The sequence below is a fragment of the Rhynchophorus ferrugineus genome, unplaced genomic scaffold, assembly GCF_030347505.1.
Source record: "Rhynchophorus ferrugineus isolate W39M unplaced genomic scaffold, kcgeb_rfMv2 rfM4, whole genome shotgun sequence".
Taxonomy (NCBI): domain Eukaryota; kingdom Metazoa; phylum Arthropoda; class Insecta; order Coleoptera; family Curculionidae; genus Rhynchophorus; species Rhynchophorus ferrugineus.
This window is the reverse complement of record NW_027472583.1, coordinates 47,450,651-47,477,019: the sequence shown is the minus strand read 5'-3', so window position 1 is coordinate 47,477,019 and position 26,369 is coordinate 47,450,651. Positions and strand designations below refer to the sequence as shown.

Here is a 26,369-nt window from a genome sequence, read left to right as displayed (position 1 = left end):
ATAAATTTTAAATTAATCCCATTACAACTTGCCCAAATCCTGATATGATATTGATTAGTGCCTGTTTCTGTTCTTGGTAATTTTATTTTCTCATTTATACTTAAAATGTCTTTACCATGTAAATTAGTTTCAATTAAATAAATATGAAAGTTGAAAAACAATATTGTTGCAACACTCATTGCTCTTGCAAACCTGCCACGCGACTCGATAGCTCAGGAAAACACTAAAAACTAAATAAGTTTTAAAAGTTCTCAACTTACCCGTAGTAGCTACATTAGTTTGAGACTAAACTCTACTTTCAAAACCCACCATTTTATAATTTTCTTGGATACGTAATAAATAGTTTAATTTATAAAGAAATTTGGTATAAGTACCTCATTTATGAATCAATTTGTTTAAAAATGGAATGCATATCCAATACAAATGCTTCCGTACTTAAAGACAGTGTTAGCTACATGTAGATACATTCGTTAACAGTGGAACAAAACCACATTCATATACCACATTAATATTACAAGAAAATGTGTGTCGTTCTTTTATTATAGACTAGGCTTGAGCCTACCTCTAAACTAATATGTTAATGATAGAAATGAAACTGATATTTTAGATAAGAATCGAGATATTGTGGAAGTTAGTGATTAAATCAGTGAATGGATGTACCTTAATAATGTGAATGTGAATGGATGAATGTGAATAGATGTAATAATCATTACCATAACATATCTTTTAACTTTTAGGGTAAATTCATACAGCTCGGTGAATGAAGGTAAAACGAAATGAAACAGTGGTGTCTACATTATGTGACTGTTATTTATTGAAGTAATATAAAAATGTGGAAAAAACAAAATAGATAAAACGGATAGCAGCGGTGTTACCTGGAGACGAGGCTTGGGCAGTCGATGGTGGCATGTGTAAACCAAAGGATGGTCGGTTATTAAATCATTGGAAATACCCTTCAATAACATCCCAGATAAACGTCTCGGGATTGCCAGCTATTCGTTATTGGGTTCTGGTTGACGCTGTTGGCACCCCGCCCGTGTTCACCATCTGGGATTATATTTATGGGTATTTTGTAGATCCTTATTCCACGATGTAAAATTCGATATGCCTCAAGGTTGCTACAATACTCCTCTGGCAGAATTTTACATACAATTATTTTAACGAATTAAAATACAAAACTGTGGGGAAAAATATCAAATATAAAATACTGATATGCCAAACAAAATGTGCTGCATGAAAAGGGATTTGAAACATATGATAATTCGAAAAGGTTGTGGTTGGTACGGTTGCGATCTGGTACGACTGTTGATATCTTTTGGTCCTACAGATACCGTTGCTTCAACGTCGCTTTGGCACTTGAATGTGGTCCATCGACGACGTTGATAACAAGCTATTTTCGAACAGGGCTCCCGTAATCGACGCTGTGGGAGGATCGATTGTTCGACTACATAGTAGCTTATTTTCTTCGACGACGAGATGTTGGCAATTCTATTACCTCGGCGAAGACTTGACGCGTTTACGGTGACGTGACTGCAAACGGTACCTAGCTTCTGGAGCTGCTCTGTGACTAATCCGTAGTCACATACATTACGGTAATTGAGAAAAAACAAATAACGATGGTATTCGACCGAAGCTGCCCAAAGCCTTTCAAGTCAAAATTTCTGCCAATATGACGGAAACGGCGAGCGTAGGAAGACTTTATGATTTAAACATAGCGCCGAAAGAAAAGTTTAGTTGAAATGATGATGATTAAATAGTGATGTAAAAATCTCTAAGGGTTCAAAAGATTGTGAAAGAAATAAAATTTGGACAAAAAATAAAAAAAAAGAAATGAAATTTAAGGTTCATTGTTCCAGCACTAAAATAAAATTTAATGAGGAACAAATGTTTGAATGAATGTAAAGTTGAAGAAATAAAAGTAAAATGGAAAAACAATCGAACTAAAATTAGAGAAAATTTTGTATAAAAAAAAAGATAACGGTCACGTAAAACACACCATGTTGCACGTACCCTCCATTCACGAGGCCAAACCCAATTTTGCTAAAGATCACGTCGGGGTCACCACTTTAGGATAAATTGATATGGCTCGGTGAATGGAGGTAAAACTAAATGAAACAATGGTGTTTAGATTATGTGACCGTTATTTATTGAAGTAATATAAAAATGTGGAAAATATAAAATAGAAAAAACGGATGGACACGGTGTTACCTGGAGACGCGGCTTGGGCAGTCGATGGTGGCACGTCTAAACCAAACGATGGTCGGTTACTGAATCATTGGAAATACCCTTCAATAACATCCCAGATAAACGTCTCGGGGTTGCCAGCTATTCGTTATCGGGTTCTAGTTGGCGCTGCTGGCACCCCGCCCATGTTCAGCATCTGAGATTATATTTCTGGGTATTTTGTAGACCGTTAATCCACTATGTAAAATTCGACATGCCTTAAGGTCGCTACAAACTAAAAAAGTAGACATTACAAAAATAATAAATAATAATATTTGATTATATACTCCATCGTGAGTATTCCGCAATCAATGATTTTTTTAAAAACATTTCATTATCGATCATAAATAAACATGTTTAGTCTTAATTATATAAGAACTATTTTTGGCGAAATCGTCCAGTCCTCAAATAATATTAAATGATCCGTAAAACTTTATGCACTGCTATCATAGAGTTCCTTATCATTTATACCACACGCGTAATTCTTATTAATATATATTAATTTAGATGAAATTAGATTTATTTGTTTTTACAACATATTCAGATTAATGTGCTCGCTTGTTACAGTTTGACTTATATAAGATTTATTTTACGTATAGGTTTTTTTAAATATTATAACAGATGACATTTGGGAAACATAACCAATATTATCTCTTTTATTATTTAATCTCTTATATATTAATTGACAAAATATTAGTGATTTTAAAATATTGGATTGCAAAAAATATTTTTTGATTTTTATTATAGACATTTCAATCAATTTTTGTTGAATTTCTACTTTAGATATTTACACACAGACGTATTGCTAAGTCTCTTATTTAGGAGGATATCTCAACTGGAGTTGGCGGACTAAGTTGTTGTAGACTTGCTCCACGGATTTTTTTTCAAAAACCTGGCTCATACTTTGAGGAGAAAATTGGTCCGTAAAGCACCGGTTGTTCCTTATACGCTAGGGACTCTTCAAAAGCCTTCGCAATATAACATCAAGTTGACCTGAAAAGTAATATCGTGTCTTTGACTTGTTTTTCTATTTTATAAAATGAATTATTATGATATTGATTAATTTGATTATGATATATGTGCCGTTTTGGACAGTCAACTTCCGCTATTCTTTTGGTAAATCCTTCTTTCTGTCATTATGAAGGTGTAGGAATGTTCGACGGGTCGGTCGGTCGGAGTGAATAGCTGTCTACGCGATTGCTTGTCTGAACACTCACTACCATTCTTGAAACGAGTTTGCACGAGAACTAAAAACACCGGTTGGATCAAACTTGTTCATTTTATCTTATTATTGATACATGTGGACGACGGGAGAAGCGCTGTGGAAGTGGTACTGTTACAAGTGGATGGAGAAAAGAAAAGAGAGCGAGACGTCGTCCTGATGGTCTTTTATAGCCCGAAACCAAGTGATTTTCGCAAGTCTCTTTTGAAATAAACATTTCAGCATTAAGAGAGTAGATGTATCAAAACTTAGTACAAGACAATGGCTTTCCTAATGATCAGTTTTGGCCATTACCATTTTACCGCTTCCTTGTTGTTGGAACCAGAGGATGTATTTTTTATTTTTTTATTGCTACCATACGCTTCTTGAACTATTTAAAGTTTATATAAACCATTTCTCAAAACAGAATAACATTCAATTATAATATAAGCAAGCAAATTCAATGAATAGAAGATATAAAATATAAAACAAGAAATTTTCTTACTTCAGTTAAATACATAACAACTTGCTCTAACCATTAGGTGTTTTATCAGGTCTGATAACGATGTTATAACTATCACATAACATTCGTTCCAATGCTCTTTTGAACACTTACCAAATCGCTGTTCTGATAAAGAAACATTTGTAGTTCTTGGAAAATAGTTCTTTTCGCTGTTGGATTATGAGTATAACTGAGTTGATGTGAAATACCCTAAAAACGGTCATGAAATTATCCTATGAAATATGCGTTGCGCCAAATGACGTCATTTGGAACTGATTATCTATTTGGAACATTAACTAATTATTATTAAGTAGTTTTTAAATTAGCCAAAGGATTTTATATCTCTCCTTCATAAAAAGAAAAGGTTTCAGCTAAGAATCCCTCTCTCCTCCCCGCCAGATATTCTGCTAAAACCTACTGCTCTTGGTTCTGTTATTGTGGGATTGTTCAAGTATTAGATCCATGATCCAGGTCAATTGAAAAGCCCCTGACATAGATGGCGCCACTAGAATTAAATCCATATATTTTTAGTTAGCCCTAACCCTCAAAACATGCGTGTATAAATTTGAGAGTTGTCGGATCACTGGTTTGTGAATTATAGCATTTTGAGTGAAGCAACTTTTGTTATTGTGAAAAAAGGAATTTCGCGTGTTGATAAAATATTGCTTTTTGAAAGGAAAAAATACAGTTATAGTAAAAACTTGGCTTGATGCCGTGTTTTCGGACACTGCCCCAGGAAAATCAACCATCAAGGATTGGTATGCTAAGCCTACACGTAATGAAATGAGCACCAAAGACGGTGAATGAAAACATTTAAAAAATACACAAAATTATTTTGAATGACCGTAAATTGAAATTAAATGAAATAGCAGACACTCTAAAGATGTCAACTGAACGTGCACATCATATCATTCCAGAATATTTGTCGATTGGCAAGGTTATGACGTCTCTATTTTGGGATGCCCATGGAATAATTTTCATTGGCTACCTTGGAAAAGGAAGGACCATCAACAGCGACTATTACATAGTATTATTGGATCGTTTGAAGGATGAAATCGCCGAAAAACGGCCGCAGTTGAAGAAAAAGAAAGTACTGCTTCACCTAGATAATGCACCATGTCACAAGTCAGTGAAAAGGATGGCAAAATCTATGTATTCTCCAGATCTGGCCTCCAGTGACTATTTCCTGTTCTCAGATCTCATAAGAATGCTACCTGGGAAGAAATTTTCGTCGAATGAAGAGGGGATCGCCGAAACTGATGCGAAACTTTTGAATCAAAGGACAAATCGTAGTACAAAAATGGTATCGAAAAGTTGGAGGGTCGCTATAATTAGTGTATCATCATTGAAGGGAATTATGTTGAATAAAAAAAAGCTAATTTTGCCAAAAAAGTGTGTTACTATGGTAGACCGGGGACTTTTCAATTTACATGTTATTTTATTTTACAATAATGTTTATTATAAGAAAAAAATATGTAATTAATTAGAAATATATTTTCTGGGATCTCTTATTCTTTTATATAGTTTTATAATACCTGATCGAAGGCAAATAAATCTAGATGGGCTAGTTTTACTAACAAAGCCTTGTTCTTTCAATGTTATGTTTTCTAATTTACAAATCTTTTATCGGGTCAGATATCAATGATCCTTCTTACATTTTATCACTTATGCAAAGTACATCAAGTGATCACTAAGCTATTGTTTTCACAGGCTCAATTTTGAAATAAATAATAGTATATAGTCCATTCAAAGTCTTTTTAGTAATGCATCAGGGATATTTGTGACGTCGAAACATTGCAATGTTGCCGCATCAACTCTGAGTTTTAGTTTAGTTTGGCTTTGACATACAAGAAAATTTTAATCTGAATTAAATAATGGAACAAAAATACTAGTAAATATAATTTATTTTAACATTATAGTATATCTAATACATATATTATCGAAAGACTTAAAACTACAATTAAAAACACGGGTATAATAGTTTGTAGGTTAGATTTGTTTTGTTTACATTTCTTCTCTTTTCTACACCATCCATGAGGTAGTGTTATCCCCCTGGAGGCCTAATCCACCTAATTAACCGTTGTATATCTGAGAAACGTATTTTACTTTCATTCGAGAGTATAGTTACTTTTTACGTTAAGTTCTTGTCTCCTTCGATGGCGTCTTTACTTGTCAAGTCATCTTGGTATCACTGTATATTTTATTTCTTCTGCTACTATCGGTGTACCCCATTCTTCATAAAATTAAACACTGAATTCTGTCTAATGTATTTACCATATCTACAAAACAGTTAGTATTCATTCTCTCCTCATACGTTCTAACCTAATGCTTATGTTTAATTTTGAACAATTACAATCATATCTGTACACACAAATATTTCACGCCCTACAATACCATTTTCTACACTTATATTCAATTAATTATGTACCTTTAGTTGTTTCCACTCTCATCACTGTGTCTCAGGAATTTCCAGCATTGCACAGCATAATCACATATCCAGAAAGTTTCCTTCAGTCACTTTCACTTTCCGACTCACTATCCAATTCAATCACTAAACTGTTAATTTCTAATCTGTCTAAAACCTTTTCACGAGTCCAGCATTTATCAATTACTTCCTCTGTATGTCTATCGAGTTTATCAAAACCGAAGAAGTTATGGTCGACACCTTGGTTGGTTCCTTCCACATATCCAAACAGTTTTTGATGAAATATCCTTCTCGACCGGCAATATATCTGCAATTTTTTATTAATAAATGTAATGACCAACAAAACCTAATCGAATGCTATTGTAACTGTTACCTTTTTCCATCAATTTTTGTTGTCTTTACACTTTTTTTGTTACTGCCTGACCAAGAGTGCTACAATGAACCATTTTGAAATATTCAAGTTTCATCAAGATACACAAATTCAAATAGTTTATCTTCCTTGATCTTATTTTATACATTTTAAAATTGAATTCTTTTTAAGGTAATGTCTGGATACCATTTAAACCCTATGCCCTGTAAAAGTGTATAAAAGGATGTGTTACATAACCCAACAAGCTGTATGTCCCTAATTCTTTTATGTATACTTTCCAGACAGGCAATTTTCTCTAAAATAATTCTATTAAATTATGTTTATATCGATAAAATAGTTTGTGAACGTACTGTTCTTATACATTTCGTATATTTGATCTCGAATAGAGCCAATATCAAGATTGTCAAGATTTGTCACCCATTTTATATGTAGACGGGTGAATCTGACTTATTATTCCTCATTTTGTAAGCGATGTTATTCACAGTATCCACACTAATATTTAGCGCGGCAGCAACCCGCTAAAAACATTTCCACTAAAATTCTATGGACTTACATTATTTAATATCATCAATAATTACCTCGGTCCTTTTCGAAATAACCTATTAAAGCCGCAATCAAATTGTGACCCTGAATATCTATTGTTTTCGGCATTTTCAAACAAATTAATATGATATATTACGGAACGACTTAAATTTTGTCAAAATAATCGAAGGGCTAAAATAATGTTTGCCGGTTTATAACCTGTAGTAATTATAACCAATATTTTAATAATTTGGCGTACATCTGACAACCGGACGGCGACCAGCTGTCAGACGCATGTAAAATTCTTGAAAGCAATAGTGATAAGAGGTTTTAACTCTTACCTATACATTATTGTGGCTGTATAATTAACCGTAGTTTTTAGATATACTATAATGTTAAAATAAATTATATTTGATAACATTTTTGTTCCGTTTTTTTAGATTAGAATTTTTTTGTATGTCAAAGCCAAACTGAACTTTTTCTATGAACTGAACTAAAATTCATATTTGATGCGGTATGTTTCGGCGTCACAAATATCCGTATCTATTACTAAAGAAACTTTAAATAGACTAAAGATACTCCGCTGAGCTTTTCATTGATTATCGCGTACTATCTAAAATCTAAAAAGATCAAGATTATATAATTATCTGTATATGTAAAATAGTAATTTATTCCACTTTTATACTTATACTATACTACTACTACTCCTCCTACTACTACTAAATCGATAAATTAATAATAATCTTGGAAAATATAAGGATTAGGCCTATTAATTGATTTTAGAGGATTAGACAGATTGTGTTACTGCGTATTAAATTGCATCGGATGCGTTTCTAACCAACATCATGTTGAAACCTCAGGAAAAATGACAGGCGTCACTTTTCATAGTGTCACTTCCTCAAAGTGTGAACAAAAATTATTTTCAGTGGGTTGAAAATGGTTGATTTTTTTCGAGTAAATCACATTTGCGAGAAGTTTTGCTTTTCTACATAAATTTGAAGATAGAGGTGGCTGAAGTGGAGGTCATCGAAACCTTATAGCAACTATATGTGAATGTGAATCTTATGGCAACTATGCTCCATCGAATTAAAAATGAAATATTACAAATAGTTGTGATATTAACAATGAAGGCAAAAACCTTCTGGTCAGTTAAAAGATGTTGAAGACGAGGATTTGAAGGAATTACTCGATGATAATTCATGTAAAACGGAAAAATAATCAATATAAAAAAATAAATAAATAAAAAATATATGTAAAATAATCAGGTGTAACATCGGAACCTATTTCTAATCGATATAAGAACACGGAAATAGTCCAAAAGCTTGTATATTCTGTACTGAATAAATTCAAGCGTTTGAGTCCAGCACTGCGCTAAAATGAACGAAATACGAGCAAGAACACAACAGTGTTATCCTTCAACATAATCAGGCTCGACACCATGTTGCAAAACTGGCGAAAACATACTTGAAAACATTAAAATTGGAGGTGCTATGGGATTACTGTTCCAACATATGAGTCGTAATCTTTCTAACCGAAGATTCATTTCTTATAAAGATGCCAAAAAGGGTCGATATTTTGATAATCTCAAAATATGCATGGTTCTTTCGCGATACAATCCGTAAATTGCCGGAAAGTTGGGAAAAAGTAGTGGCTATGGATGGACAATACTTTTAATAATCATCAATAATAATAAATCATTTAAAACTAATTTTTAGGCCTAATCTTTTACTTGGTTAAATATTAAGCGATCGCTCGCGTTCAGTCATTGATTGGAAAAATATGTTAAAATATTTTTGAAGCCAGTGTGTCTCAGTGATAAATCCACAGATCTGAACATGTGGTGTTAAGTATGGCGAGTACGTTGGATACGCCAGGACAACAACAGTGCATTCTGCATATTTCTTCCGACGTGCGGTTGAACTTTTACGTTCTACAAAAAATTGGCTTTGCGTCAGTTCATTTGGTAACTTTTTCAACAATACGACACGCATATTATTTAATCAACATCTAATAACATCTACAGTAACAGTATTATTTGGTTTTAGTGACTTGTACTAGAATACACCTTGCTAAACCACCATATGCATAGCAAAACTTTATAGTCATGGCATGAAAAGTCATCCGACGAAATAAAAGCCTATAGACCCATATCGCTGCTGTCAGTAATATCTAAGGTTTTTGAAAAACTCCTGTTGAAAAGAATAAAACCGGTTATCGAGAGAAAAGTATAATACCAACACACCAATTTGGGTTTATTAACAAGCATTCAACAATCGACCAGGTCCACAGAATAACAGATGTTATTGAAAAAAACTACGAAATTAAAAAAGTATGCTCAGCTATATTTTTAGATATAGCACAAGCCTTCTATAAGGTTTGGCATGAAGGCCTTGTTCATAACCTACAGAAAATGTTACCAAAACAATACACCGAACTATTAAAATCGTATATTACAACCAGAATGTTTAGAGCCAAACAAGAAGAAGCTTACTCTACAATAAAAGAAGTTAAAGCAGGTGTACCACAAGGAAGTGTACTGGGCCAATACTTTATCTACTCTACACTTGTATACACTTGTGATGGCTAGCTACATTTGCTGATGATACTGCGATTATAGTTGTAGGGGACAATAGTGAAGAAGCCTCATGAAAATTACAACAGGCAAGTGACAATATAAATAATTGGACACAAACTTGGAAAATAAAAATTAATGAAAGTAAATCTGTGCCTGTGCAGTTCACCTACAATCTGACAGTACAAGCACCAATAACATTAAATAATACTATCATTCCATATAGCAACAACGCTACATATCTAGGAATGAATCTTCCTGTCAAGTCCTGAGAGGTATTCTGGGCGCAACCAAATACTATAGGACAAGTCGGTCAAGAAATCAAGAGAACCTACACGGGAATACTGCAGAAAAACTACAAGGGAACATGAGGAAAGTCTCCATTCTCATAACAATATTGAAGTATTGCAGCTTCTGGATATCTTCAGAACAGGATACAAACTCAAAAGATCTGATATTATGTACTATTGTATACCATCTCCATATATTGTATACCATCTGATATTATGTACTATTGTGTAGTTGTATGTATATAATAAAAAGTACAGCAGTGACATGTATAAACATTATTACACCAGAAACTGGGATAGGGCCGATAGGTCCTCCTAGTTTTATACCTACATTTAAGTTATCATAAAGACACATTGTAGGTTAGACTAATGACAATGTAATAATTAAATAATAAAAAAATGGCATGATGCTTCGGTTGCAATGTGGATGGCTCTCCTGGACTAACCCATGAATTTTTTTGGTGATTGGACTTGCTAAGACCACTTTTTATCACTAGTCGTAATACTCCATAGAAAACCCACCTTTTTGTCATGCATGCAATGAGCTTATGTCGTAATAATTATCCTTTATTTGGAGCTTTCATATTACATGAAAACGCCTGGAAAGAGTTCGATTTATGAATTGCTAAACTGTATAAAAGTTTTTTTTGAGATTTTCAGCTGAGTTTTCGTTTAGTAAGTTTTACTAGTTTTGTTTTCAAACTTTGTTGCTCTTCCAGGATGCTCCATGTCCTTGACATCAAAATTGCCACTTTTAAACTGTTGAAACCAAAACCAGTTTCTAAATGTGTGGCTTTGTCTGTAGATTTCTTCAAATCAAGCACCTAAAGAAAGCATTTCGGCCTTGCAATTTTGAGAGTATGGTAATATGTCTACATACTCACTGGTTCCAGAATATATTACTTAGTTAAATAGTTATAACCAGAATATACATCATGTCAACATATCAAAACAAAACAAAAACAACAAAGGTTTACCTCGCTATTTTAATATGTGAACTTCAGTCATAATCTAGCTCAGCAAATATGTCTAAGGTTGGTGTATTTACTTTGCAAATATTTTAGACTGCTATTTACTGCTTCATTGCGTTACACATTACGTAGATTTGGCCCCATGTTATTAAATAATATACCGTTAGACGCAACAACTTGATGCAATATAAATAATTATTCATAACGTTTTTGTTTTATGTACTTTTAATTGTACCATAAGTTTATTTACTTAACGATTTTATTAAGTAATACCTATAGTAATTTTATGTTTATCACTAACTAGTTTTATTTTTTCATTATATAATATACCAAGGTTAAAAAAACTCTTGACGTGACTCCGAAACCTCATTAAAATAAGTGATAATAAACAAGGTTGACCTGACGACACTAATTAGTTATTATGCATTAATATCATTTTTTTAAACAATGATTGCTATAAAAGTAATTTAAAAGTCTAGTTCTAAACAGAATCACTGATGTTTTTTGTTTCATTACTTCGTTGATTTGGTAAGTACGGCTCCGTTCACTTTATATTGAATAATTACTATCATTAATTACACAAGCTAATAAAAAAGTTTGTATTATAAAATGTTTTTCAAACAATTTACATTTATCTTATGTATTTTTGGCACTGAAACCGTATTTGATATCAGTTTTTTATCAACCCCAATTATCTCACAATATGACATCGTTACATAAATCACAAAAATAAGAAACTGATACATAGAAAATTTATATAAATATAGACTGTTCTTATATTTACTGTCTTTGTATTGTTCTCCGTCCCTCCGACGTTCAGTCAACTCTAAGAATCAAAAGACAAACAACAGTTTTGAATTTTATATTACTATATTTAAGGAACGTTCATAGTTAGGGGCTTCCACATAACTTTCTACTAAAGACATTCAGAATCGAAAAATGTATCGGTAATTCCTTTCCGGTTACTGGTATTATTTACAATGGCTAGTTAAAGTTTATTTAATAAAACAAATTTGCCATTTTCTGAAACAATTTATGAATGCCAAGAGAATAGTTTCTCGCTTGAGTTAAACCATTCCTGGAGGCATTTTTGTAATTTCTTCGAAATCGGCTATGTGCCGATCTGCAAGCGCATATCCCATCGATGCGGAAAGGTCGAATGGGTCTAGACTCTTCAAACATAACAATCCGTATTAACTTTTTTTTCATTTTCATAATAGATGAAACCAGCTTAGTCTCGAATTTTCGAAATAAACCTGTTGAATACCTTTGAAGCAGCATTGCACTAACAATTCTTCTATTTACTGCAATCTTTTTCCAATTGCCTGTAATCTCGTTTAATTTTTCTATCAACTATTTTTGAGTTTGTGTTCGCTCTTCAATCGCTAACTCTTTCGGCGTACCAGGACATTCTATATCTTGAGCGTTGAAATCACTACATTTGAATTGTAAAAACCAGGTTTCTTGTGTTCTTATATTTGGAACATACCCACCGTGAGTCTCTAACAAGCGATGACCTTGAGTGGATATTTTGAACACAAAAAAAACAGGAAATAATGCAAGTCTATAAGGCTGTTATTTTAGTGGAACATATCTTGTGTAATTTTGAAATCAATGTTGGTAGAATAAAATAACATATGTATTAAGTCATAACATTATATACTTATGGCTAGTGAAATATATTTAATAAACCGGAACTTAATTATCGACCGGTAATTTTAATAGTGCTGTAAGAATATTGGCGGTCTACTGAAGTCGCATTTTCTGGCTTTCAGCGGTTATTGTTTTTTGGACCCTTGCTCTGCTGTCCTATCCAAATTTAAAACATGGAAAATTTCTTTTAGTTAAATTTGGAATTTTACATACTTTTCGTAATAAATATAGTAAGTCCAGAGCAAAACACAAAAACGAATTAAAATAAGTTCCCGGTGTCCGTACATAATGTTTAAATATCATAATATAATTACAATAGCAGAATAATAAAACGATATATAACAATTCTTGCTTACCATAATTCCATACATAATTCCTAATCTATTTGGTATTTTATTATCTTTATTGTCTTATTTGATGTTTCCTATCTACTGATCTTAACCATAATGACCTCCAGAATTTACTTCTTTTAAAAAGCATATTATATATGTACTTACTTTCCTTATGAAGGTTCCAATTTGTACTGAAAAAGTGCTGATTTCAAAGGAAGGGATCTATCAATACACACATATTATTTAGGAATTCATAAGAGGCCCCCTTAATTTTTTCTTTGTCAAAAACTTTTTCTGGGATAGAGCGAAATCGTTTGGAAAATAATTAGTTTTATTTAAATCTTCCCATCTTAAACAACATTTTTCTTTTCTTCAATTTAAACATATTATCTTTATTTTTAATACTATAAAAATGACGTCGTAATAACAAATTATATATAAATATAAAAAAAAAACAAATAAAAGTTAAAATGTGCTACAACATTTCAGACTAAAAGAAAGAATATTTATCAGATGCTTTTGCCTTTATACCTCCAACTGTCTAGTAATTTGACCTAGGCAGAACCCCCTTTCAGGTGTGATTTCTGGCTCCCAATCTATATCTTTATATTTTACTAGCGACCCGCCCCGGCTTCGCATGGGTGCAATGCTGATACTAAATTAAATAGACTACAGAAAAAATATGAACGTTGTATATAAAAACATAGCGGCCCGCTCCGACTTTGCACGGGCATAAAATATATATGCCTATGTCACTCAATGAAAACATGATTAAAATCGATCCAGTATTTTTGGTTCATTCATTACTGCCCTTAGCCTGCACGCATTAAATTTGGAGTAAAACAATTCCTCTTCGCCTATACTTACTATGAAGATTTCCTGCTATCTTTGGAATATCTAAATTCATACAATTTTTATTACATTACACATTTTTAAACGCAAATTTTAAATTTGTAATATCTCCGAAAATATTTGTTTAATTTACATGCTGTAAGGAACCATATTGATCTATATTAATTGCACACTGTATTTAAGGTACTTAATTCGATAAGGATTAATGCCGTATTGCTTAAAATAGCTTCGTAAATAAGCCATTTTCTCACGTAAAAAGTAAACAATAAAAATGGTTAATGTGGGTTATCCCTAAAAGATAAACATATACCATCGCGGACTTTTTTGTAGACCTTTTTATGGTGTACAATACTGTAGTACATTAATTTGATCTAACTCGTAGGGTTAGGCAGCGTTTTTGCTAATTGCTAAATAAGCCTAAAAAAATAGGTTAATTTACGACATCACGTTAGAAACCTCTAAAATTAGCAATGTTGCCTTAGTATATTATGCATGTATTATACATATAAACCTTCCTCTTGAATCACTCTATCTATTGAAAAAAACCGCATCAAAATCTGTTGCGTAGTTTTAAAGATTTAAGCGCACATAGGGATATAGGGACAGAAAAGGCGACTTTGTTTTATACTATGTAGTGATTATGGTGACTATTAACAATAACATTATCAATTAATTGAACCCTGCAAAAAATATCCAGTGACAATAAAACACATATATTTTTAAAAAGTAAACGAACGATAGTATATTAGTCTATATCTTTATAGAGAGTAATATGTAAAACGAGTTGAATCTTGAAAGTTAATAGAGTCGTTGAGATACAATGTTTATTCACCCTTACCTTCTTATTTAAATATCACTCTATTAACTACGCACACCAAGCGAATAACACATTTTTTTAAAAATTAATTAACCACTCTACGCACATTTATACATAAACATTTTATCCAATTTATGAAGCAATATAATAAGGTATACAACAGTAATTTTGTATTTACTTGTCACTAACTAGTAGTATATGTTCACAATAATTTACCAAGAATTATAAAAATATAAATAGAAGGAAAAGCCCATTAAAATAAATGTTATTCAAATTGCATTCTTACGCTGGTATAGCATTTGTATTACATTATCATAAAGTTATATTAAATACAATAAAAACAAAAAAACCTAAATAAATATCTTAATTAATGTGTTGGTAGCTTATATTAGTATAATTAAAATAATACATTGAAATATTCTATTACGAAATTATATCACTTTCCGAACGATTTAGAAACTTACTAGTCATCATAATTAAAATTATCTTGAAAGCACTTGATCAATTTCTTTTGTTATTATAATTGTACTAACATAGGGCTGAATATATAACTTAACAACACATTTTAATACAAATATCTCATATATTGATAAAAAGAATTTTTTTTAATGTTAAAATTAAATTTCCTGGCTATAAGCAACATTGCTGTGAGTATTAGAGCATCGAAATGTTATATATAATGTTTGAATATTTTCTTATGTAACATTTTTGATACTATGTACTGATGTGATGTCCATTCGTATTAAGATACAGCACTCCACGCTTGTAAAATGATTGAGACAATTGGAAATAGAATACAAATATCAATAGCATTACTGAGTGAACTAAGAAATGACGTATGGCGACTAGCAAGCCATTTAGGTATTACACTGGATACCAAACTGAAGTGGCAACAGAGTTTGAATGAACGATTACTTGAAATCACGACCACTCCATAACAAATTTTTATTATATAAAAAAATGTTGAAGTCAATGTGTACCTTCTGTGAACAACTATGGGGTCGCATAAGGGAAACCATTATTAATATGAATCGAACTGACCAGAAAAAATTTCTTTGCATATCGTTAATGCCCAACGGTATATTAGAAACGAGGCTATTCACAAATATCTAAGGGTACCATCGGTTATCAAAGAAATTAAGTGAATCATGGAAAAATACCAAGTAAGATTGCGTTAGCACGTCGAAGTACTGTAATTACTCGACACAGTGGATTTACTCACAAGTTAAATAAGCCCTTTAAACCAATAAATTAGATAAGTTTGGTTATAGTTAAGAACTAGTAGTATGTGTGCTATGAGCTTTTTAAATTTAATTATGTCAAAAAATTCTAGTTAGATGTAGTTAATAACTAGTAGTATGTTTACCTGCTTTTTAAATTTAAAGAAATGTAGTAATACCATATAATTAACCACATCTACAAGTTAATGAACAGTTGATATTCGACGCATATTAATTGGACCAATAGTTTTGTTTTAATTATCATTCGATGTAGTTTTCTAGTCGTTTGGAAGCTATTGAAGTTATTCCCAAGATATTTCGAAGCATCTTCTTTAACTCCTGGAGATCTTTCACCGCTGTTATAAAATATAAAAATGAATTTTTGCAATTATGATCAAATGACTTTATGAATGTTTTATAATTAATCATGTAAATAGTCATCAATATTTTTTACGTAATTTTTTTAAAGACTTTACATTAACATTATCATCAATAAAAAGGCAATATATTTTAAGTAATCTGATTTCCTATTTGTCGCTAACATTTGGAAAATTGAATTTAATAAACCAAATAAAAATAAAAGTCAAATTAATAAATTTTAATTAATAATTTCTTGATACAGTTATTTACTTCTATGCAGTCCGGTAATCTTACACCTACTGTTCAAGCAATTACATTGCTTTATATACTGTAGGACATATGCATCAAATTTGATCTGGTATAAACACGAATACTATTAATCTCTTATTTACAAATATTCTTCCTCTGTGAATACACTTTCATTGGCTAAAATGTTATATTTGTCGGTCAGTTCTTCCTTCAAACGTTGTTTAAATTTGATGCTTCAATATATTGTTTACAATGAAAATTTATATACGAAACTCCACAGAGCTTGTTATTACTAGTGAAATTTCTAGAGTGCATTTCATTCGAATCTTGACTGGATCTCATCTTCCATTAATAATCATTGGCAAAAATCGTTACAATGTACATTTAAAGTATTGTCCATCGAGGGTCGCTACTTTTTCCCATCTTTCAGGCATTTTATTGATTCCATCTTGAACGAACGGTATATATTTTAAGTCTATCCATGAATCAGCTATCTTTGATATCTTCATATGGCCTGAGAACTGCTGTTCAGATAGGGCACGATTCATATGACGGAAGAAATAGCAATCAAAAGGTACAATGGCTGCATAATATGCGTGTGGGGTAGCTCTCCATTTTAATGTTTCTATGTGTGTTTTCACGGGTTTTGAAATACGTGGTCCAGCGTTCTCATGCTGAAGAATAATATTTTTATGTATTAAATGGTATTCCAGCCGTTTTCGCGCAGTACACGACTCAAAGGCATCAATTGTAGTTGAAAGCTCTCCACACTGATAGTTTCATTAGGTTTTAGAAATGTTTAGTATACTACATCAAGCTAATTCCATTAATTACCGAGCATTTACCTAGAGACATGGATATCCTTTTGAAAATGAAAATCCTTTAAAATTTATTTATATGCCAATTTTTGAAGTTGATTTATTTCTATCGTAGCATCAATGTCGTTGATATCGTCGTTTCACCAGGCACGTCGATTACCTAATTAGTCGTGAGTCGGTATATGTAATATGAATTACCTCTTTTAAAAATTATTCTTTATAACTTAACACGTTTGACACCAAGCATAATAATATCGTAAACTGGTAAAGCAAAACATTTATTATTATTGTTTTAGTTTTGTTCGTTTCTACGAAATTATTGAAGAAATAATTTAAGACCTATTTCGAATAATAATATTGATATATTTTATTCATTATGAATGATGGACTCAATCTATTCATTAATCAACAACTATCAACATATTGCAGGTGCAATTTATAGAATTTAAAAACTGAAAACAAGCGAATCCAACACATGGTAATATATAACAATTAAATTGTTAAATGTACGCTAATTAATGCATTATTTATATTTAAATGTCGATAACGTCTAAAGAATAATGTTTTGAGTTTAAAATTATTTAAGATCTCTGTTCAGTATTAGCTCATTTACATTTTTGTCTGTAATACAAATTAATGTCACATATATATATATATATATATATATATATATATATATATATATTAGACAAGTGGAATGTGTTTATAATCATGAGATATTTACCGTGCATGAACATAGTGTTGTTTGATATCTAGTTGGGTGTTAGTTAAATATCTTTGTGTAGTATTCAGTTTATACAAAATTTAAGGTAAGTCGCTTAGTTATTGAATAATATTTTAACTTTTAAATATATTATATTTCCAATGCAATTCTCTCTTCTCATTTGGATACATTTCTTTGTTTTCTCTTTGAGCCAATATAATTAACCTCAATTCTCATCAGAAATTAGCAAACCTTATATAACCAAATTACCATAAAACCTTTACCCTTTTAGCGTCTTTTTGTTCAAAAATTGTTATGAATTGAAATAAAATGTGGAAACTTTAGTGTATAAACCTTCATATCTACAAAAATATGTTTAAATAAATTTATATATTAATTTATATAAATTGAATGTACAATATAATGTGATGGCAATAAGTAATTGGAACACATTTGTGTGTTTGTGTATATGATCTTAAACAATAAAATATCCTTAATTCAAGTTAGTTTTCTAAATTTTTCTTTTTCTTTCTCTATTTGTTGAAATTTGATTATCTTGCCATTGTTGTTTAGTTATTTAGTTTAGTTTAGTTACAAGTATGGCTATTTATCTATATTAAAATGAGTGCGATGAATGAAATTAAATTAGGCGACCTTCATTGTATGACGCGAGAATAGTGTACTTAATCCTTCAAAACTTCTTTCAGAATATTCTCTATTTCCATTCTACAATCGCATCACTACATAACTATCTTTTTAGGCACATATTTTTTACATGGACAACATCATGTCATTTGATCTTCTATTGGGTCATTTAATTATTTTAATACTAAATATCGTTTCCTGTTGGCCAAGTCCAGGGGAGAGAGACAGAGAAGGTCCTCTTTTCACTTGAGATCTGGACTCTTCATTTCAAAAACTCCCTTGAGTGTTAATTTTTATCTAATTATATATTTTCTGTAAAATTACTACCCATTGTGACACAAATATGTTGAAAGACACTTAAATTAAAGTTCATCTGCACTATTCACCAATCTGTATATACAGTTTTCTATAAGTCACTTTCTGTCATTTAAGTCAATAATAAGGGCAAACATCAACGGCAATATATCTCTTCAATATATATGTTAAAAATGTTATAATTTCAGCTAAGTTTTAAGAGATTGCAGAACCAATTCAATTTTTTCGTCCTTCTGTCTGTGTGTTTCTGTATAAATAACTCCCTATTTTTTTAATCAAATATATAAATAACAAATATGCAGGTGGTATCAGGATGTTAAAGTCTATATCACGTACGCCGTGGTTGACATACCTACCTAACCAAACTGGACGTTGTCCACCACTACTCTGAGTCAGAATGGCATTTGGTACCCTTCACACAAGTCCGATAGGGAACGTCTCTTAGACAAGGAAGGTTGCTGCTGGAAAACTTAATACGACTTAAATCAAATTTAGGTGATTTTCAAAGATTATTTATTATTTATTATTATTATTTGAAAATGCACATTATATACGATGTTTCTTTTTTATTTCTGGATTATTTAATTCCTAGATATTCAGAAAGATCTTGATCAATGCGGTCTACATGTATAGCAGCTAAACATAATATAACAAACTAAGCATTGTTTCAGATTCCTTTCCTCACAATCGATATATCAGTTCATCTATTTATTATAAGCAAAACATTAGATTCCATCTTAATAAGCAACAACGGGCTTTTCGTCTTCCTGGCAGTTTCAATGGTCTTATACAAACGGATTGATAGATCAGCGAATCGATCTATTAGGTAGAGTCTCACTCCTTTCTGAGCACGGATATCAATGCCTGTGTCATATTTATATGGGAAAATAGCTCAAATAAGCTTGGATTTTATCAGAGAGACTATACTTTGGGAGCTTAAAATTGTGTTTTATCAAAATGTAAATATGTTTACGACCACAAGAGATATTGCCTGAGGGGATGTACCTTTTTAAGAGGTATGAGAACTGTAACATTTAACTTTGTAAACATGGAAACGTAGATGTTTATAGTCCGTTTTGTTGACCAAAATCTACGCTAACATTTGAGCGACTTTATTGGGTTACAAGAGGATTTAGAGCGGTTTTCTTTGTGTAGACGAGTTGTTTTTAGTTAACTTTTTAAATTTGGATCAAAAATAGTAAAATAATTTTCATAATCGTCAGTATTCCTTGTTAATAACATTTAATATTACCTCCATTTTAGCCAGTTTGTTGTAATACTTCCTGTTTTCATTTTTGCGTTAACTATAAATTGATATCAAAATAACTAAATTAAATATCCCCGTGTATTTAAAAATTCAAGATTCTTAATACACTTCAATAATCCTGTGTGATATTTAGCTGTTTTGTGTCAGTTAGATGTTTTAATGGACTTTACGTGTTTAATACATGAAACAAAATAAGAATTATAATGTACACAATACTTGTTCACTATCTCCAAAAAATTTTGTTTTTATATGTCGACGGTGATTGTTTAGCATGCAGCATTATATCTTACACCACACGCTTATTAAATATTACAAACAAATTATTTCGGAGCAACAAAATATAATAAACATTATGTTATCTTTATCATTACCTCATTCTTTCAATTAAATTTGCATCTCTATTTTAGAGGTTAATAAGTTGGTAAGATTATGACTATTGTGTGAAGTTCTTCTATAAGTTTTAAATTTTGTTAAGTATGGTTGGTGCCTGCTTGATAAAAGCTAAAGATTCCGTGTCCCTTATGCCCTATCTCTGTTTCGCTTTCACGTATATAAATAATGGTTTTACACATAATGTTCACACCTAATAACTTGTTTTCTGCTAATACCTAAATTAGATAATAAATTAAACCCTTAATCCGTCTGCATATACATTAAAGGACAAGACATACTCGGAACTAATTAAACAAAGAAAACATTGTCGCAACCCACCTGTTGCCTTAGGACACTACAACTAATCTAAACAATTCAAATTAACTAATATTTGTTTTTCACCTGTTCGTTTAACATTAAAAGGTATCGAAATATTTATTGATCCTTTAGAAATTGGATGAGACTCATTTAATAATTGATCAATATTTATTTTATATGAAAATGAATCTTTTTTTGATTGAATATTTTTAAATAAGAGCTTTTCTTGTCATTGATTTTTATCTTAATCTACATCAAGCTTGATAATAAAGCTTAATACAAACAACTAAATTTAATTATTAGTTGAAATATATTTACTGCCAATAATTAATTAAATTGTTTTATCGTTTATTCATCAAAAAGCAGCATTTCACAATGCCAATAATGTCTCTGTATGAGTTCCAATTTTTTTAATATAATTATTATCCTGTTTTAAGAAAATTAATTTTAATTAAATATTTTCATATTTTTATAATTGAGATATATACAAAATTCTTGCATATAGGGTTTTTATGAGTGTATGCAGACATTGTCTAAAACAATATGGGTGTTAGGTAATAACGATCTGTTTTTTTGTTTGATTACTATATTATTTTGTGTGGAAGAGAACACTACTAAAATGTCCCTTGCAGCTTTTAGCAATGACATGAACCGGAGTGTAACTATAAGATGTATTTAACAGAAATTGTGAAATAAATTGATAACTTAAGATTTGGAGCTTTGTGATCTATTATTTCTCTCGGTTTATATAACTCTTTGGAGCAGATATATAATGCTTTGTTTTAATGTTTTTTTTATATAATTTTATAGTCTCCTTTTTACCACCACCTAGGGTATATCTGGTCTGGGCCTACTATTTAATCACGTTTCTCGTCATTAAGCCCACCGATTGGTGAGTGACCAACTTGGAGATAATCCCAGAAGACATCCTGTCTTACCTAGCCTGGTTACTGGCGTTACTGGGATCATTTTCCTTGCGGATTTTGCACTCTTGCCTAAGGACAACCACAAATGTTAAACAATCACAAAGATGCCTCAGCAGGATTCGAACCCGCGACTATTGTAACAGTAGGAGGTCCGTCCTGTCACCTATACCACTGCGCCAACCTGGCCAGCTTGTTGGGTTGTATTTATATCCTTATTATATTTACAATAAACTCTTCTCCACATCGTCTATGAGGTAAAGTTTTAGACGCTTGAATTGTTCATTGTGTGATTTCCCTAGTAGACTTAATCCACATTTTATAAGTTTTCATTAACTGTCCTGACTGATATTTACTCCCAAGAGTGAGAAAAACAGTGAGGTAATATATTGCGCTCTCTCCTTATTTGGTTAATCTGCTACACCCTGTGTATATTTTTCTCATAATATTCTATTATTTCCTTTCTTATCTTGTAGTTTAATCGCTACATTATCTCCAGCACACTGTAACATATACATTTTTGGTATTGTCTGCTGCTCATTTTTTCTATTAAGTAATATATAATTATATTACCTCAACAAACTTTTGTAAACATAAAATTATCCTAAAAACAATTTCTAAGATAATGCTATAATACTAATAAAAACGCGTAGCTGAGAAATCTTCCAGACTAATTTTCGTCTTGCTACGTAAACAAATAAAATTTTCCTAAACGCACATGTAGTGATTGTTTTCGTTGTATTGAGTTTTAGAATAGGAATAGTTTTAGAACCTCATTGTAACTATTGTTAGACGATTTGGACTTGGATGAACTTTGGTTCGAACATAATGACACAATTAGAGATTTCAATTAGTATTCCTGTCGTGAAAATTCTAGATAAAATGGAGTCAAATAATCTGTTTGAGGTAAATTTAATATGATGAGTCAATTTGCAATAAAAATATTAATATTTACGGACGATTACTAGAACCTTCACCCAGACCAAACGGGATTTTTCGGTTTGTAAATATATGTGCAACAAGTTTTGTAACATTGAATGTGTCCTTATATTTAAGATTTTAATTTTGTAATGCGAATAAAACTCCGATAATATTACTTGTGGTTATTTAAAATTAATAAGACAAATTAAATCTATTTTGATGAATATTGAAGTAGATGGTTTACTTGAATAAAGGTGTGATTTTGTTTAGACTTGTAATAAATTACTGTTGTAAACAATATATTTTGCACTTAAGATGGTCATCTTAGTTCAAGGATTTCAGTTCGTTTTACCAATATGGTTTCGGGTTTTGTCTTATACAGAAAAGTTTTCTGTTTATTTTAGAATTCCGTCGCATTTTGCATTTTTATTGTGGCTTAAATTTACACTTTTTTGATAAATTATTTCATAAACATTAAAATACATTGTGTAATATATTTAATAAAAAGTCAGTAAAAAGCTATTTATCTGTCATTTATTTTTTACAGTTGTGGTTGATAGAAAACAGTAATAACAATTTCATTCGTTTTTATGACTTCGTAGTACATTACTTCTCGGTGATCATCCCACCATATGCAGAGAAAGACGATGTGGACGAACCGAAACTAACTTATGACTTCTTGCACTTGGAATTGTCAAGAAAAATAACCATATGCCACAGAAAAATAAAAAAGTATTTTATCTAACAAACAATGAAACCTTATTTTTCCTCCTTCTGAATCTTGCCCAGCACCCTCAAACATCAGCAAATAGTTGATTCATTTACTGCTATGCTATCCAGAAAGTTTTTTGGGTGTTTGAAGTGGGTTTTGGTCCAATTTCTTCAAATCTTTTTTGTCCTTCCTTAAAATTGCTCTAACCAAAACCGACAATTGGGAAACGACAGAACGAGGTCACCACGTGTTTTTAAAAGTATTTCATGGATTTGATTTGCAGATTTCTTCACAAAGTAAGGATTGTCGAAAATTCAATTTGACTGTTCCATGATTAACTTTAGTATATGCTTCAATAATGATGGAAGGTGGTTTTCGAGCATAGTGGTTGATAGAGATCCGCATTAATGACTGCATTAGGATTTAGCAGCTTATAGTATACCACGTGAAGCTCATCCCACCAAATACAGAGCATTTGCTCGGAGTAACGGACATTTGGTTCGGCCGTTGATGTTGATGAATAACCATTTGGTATTCTTCATATTTTCTCTCGTTTTGGACTATTGTAATGGATCTACTTTTTATCACCAGTAACAATAAGGTGCAACAAAACCTTTCCAATTTTGCCGTTGAAACCGCATTTGAGACATGACCAAACGCCTTTCAATATATCTGCACAAAATATTCAACCTTTTGGGTTTTTCCTATGCTCTTTAATTAACTGAAAATGGTCTCTTGGGTTACTCCCAACAATTCTGCGTATTCTTTTTGCGTTTTACACCGATTACACCGATCAAATAATACCTTCAAGTTCACAAGTTCACGTCTTCAATTTTTTTGGCTCTCCAGAGCGCGCTTTGTCTTCGGTGTCAAAATATCCATTTCTGAAATGTCGAAACTGTATTCACATGTTGAAATCGATGAAGCACAGTTACCATGCGCTTCATACAGCATTGGGTGGCCTTCAGGTCCCTTTTTCATCAAAATGATGTAAAAAAGCGAAACTTTCCGCATATATGATTTAGTCCATACAAATTCAGACATTTTCAACGCACTAAATATATGTCTTGTTCACATTTCGACAAAATGATACATACTGAAAAGTGAAACCTGTCAGTGAGGGTTCTGCATGAAGTTGGTTACAAGGGTACCCGATGCGATTTAATGAACAGTATCACTATCTTTTGTATATCTTTCAAAATTGTTTTATAGTCACTATATACTCCCTTAAATAAAATTGTAGTAATTCAAAAATAGAGCAAGAGTTGTAGTTTGAGTGATATTATAAAAACAAAAAACAGATGACAGATTCTATACTATTATTATTGATATAATAAAATTTGCATAATATAAAAGATGAATTGTTTAAAGATAATTATTGCACAATAAATCGACACAGACGAACGATTTAAAAAAGTTACGATAATTTTATCGGACTCTGTATAATCCGTGACTCAATGCAGACATGTGGCAAACATAATTAGATTTATTTTTAATTGTTTAAAACCAAAGATGCAATTAATCGATGGATATAAGTAAATAGACATGTTTTTGTTTAAACATTACCGTACGTTACTAAACGTTTTCGTCAACTGCACAATATTTACTTTTAGAACATCGATTCTATTGCAGTTGTAATATTAATTAATTACAGCGTCAACTACGGGTACTATTAAATTATATCTAGTTGAACGTCGACTATTTTTAGCTAAATCTAATTAAGTATTTGTACTTTTTAGGATCATTGAGAAATCATACAAATCATGCACAATGATGGGAAAACCGTGGTTTTTGGTTTTGTGATGATATCCTTGTGCATCTGCGTAAGTTCCATTTCACTGAAAACACCGATAGTTAAAACAGTCTATGGTCCAGTTCAAGGACAGCGAGAACTATCCAGATATGGAAGGTACTACCAATCTTTTACCGGAATCCCGTTTGCTAAACCACCTGTTGGACCACTCAGGTTTGCCGTAAGTTATAATTAAAGGGATATTTTAGTCTAATATTAAGGAAGTGGGAGAGATAAATGACTAAAATTGTTAATTATGTTTGTAAAATGTTAATAGTAATTTCCCAAAATACCGCTTTTACAATATCTGCAAATTTATAGCTTTATGGTGGTATTTTTGTCTCTCCGGCATATTGTCGGCCAGTATTGTAATTTGGTCAGGTATTGGATCACTACGTGGCCTGTGGCTTATTTGTGATATAGAAAACCATTATAATTATCCTTTAGCTAGAAGTGAAAGTGATTTGAAAATGCAGTATACTTTTGGAGTAGGCGTTAAGGAATGTATTTAAATACAACAAAACCAGATGTTCTAATACTCATTCACTCTTTCATTTAAATTCGATTCTTGATAATCTGTCACAGTAGATCTACCATTCAATATCAGTCACCATATGCCACAGAAAAATCTTGTATTTTAGCTGACAAACAATGAAACACCAGTATTGAAAGGGTTCCAAAAGGTATATCCAGTAAATTTACAATTAGCACACTAACTGCTACGCTATTCCGAAAGTTTTTTGGGCGTTTGAAGTGGGTTTTGTCCAATGTCTTCAAACTTTTCTTGTTCTTCACTCCATTCTTTGTTATATACAACAAAATCACTAGTTTAAAATAGTTGAAACTAAAAACGATAATTGGAAAATGACAGAACAATATCACCATTCGTTTTCAAAGTGTGTCATGGACTTCAAATGCAGATTCCTTCAAATGAAATAGCAAAAGTCAGGATTGTCGGAAATTCTATTTTAAGAGTTCGATGATTAACTTAATTAAGTAGCAAATAATTCAATAATTCTAGAAG

At 31.5% G+C, this 26,369-nt stretch overlaps 1 protein-coding gene and 1 long non-coding RNA gene across 10 annotated transcripts in view; one reads left to right on the top strand and one right to left on the bottom strand.

The window, feature by feature from the left end:
* Tcjhe (juvenile hormone esterase) overlaps positions 1-26,369 on the top strand; it is a 66,901-nt gene that overhangs the window by 21,506 nt on the left and 19,026 nt on the right. For 4 of the 8 annotated variants that reach the window (XM_076404124.1, XM_076404125.1, XM_076404123.1 and 1 more), the window contains exon 2: positions 25,293-25,526. In XM_076404124.1, the coding sequence (XP_076260239.1) occupies positions 25,317-25,526 (210 nt within the window). In that variant the 5' untranslated portion in view covers positions 25,293-25,316. Of the gene's footprint in view, positions 1-11,472; positions 11,605-17,974; positions 18,187-19,520; positions 19,536-25,111; positions 25,220-25,292; positions 25,527-26,369 lie in introns of those variants that run through there. The other 4 variants (XM_076404122.1, XM_076404121.1, XM_076404126.1 and 1 more) reach the window with 4 other exon arrangements.
* LOC143195495 (uncharacterized) lies at positions 5,850-6,829 on the bottom strand. 2 transcript variants are annotated; one of them, XR_013005545.1, is made up of 4 exons: positions 6,725-6,829; positions 6,355-6,658; positions 6,055-6,205; positions 5,850-6,014 (listed from the first exon to the last, which is right to left on the bottom strand). It is a non-coding gene; the product is annotated as an uncharacterized LOC143195495 (long non-coding RNA). The 2 variants fall into 2 exon arrangements; XR_013005544.1 differs by having other exon boundaries at positions 5,850-6,205.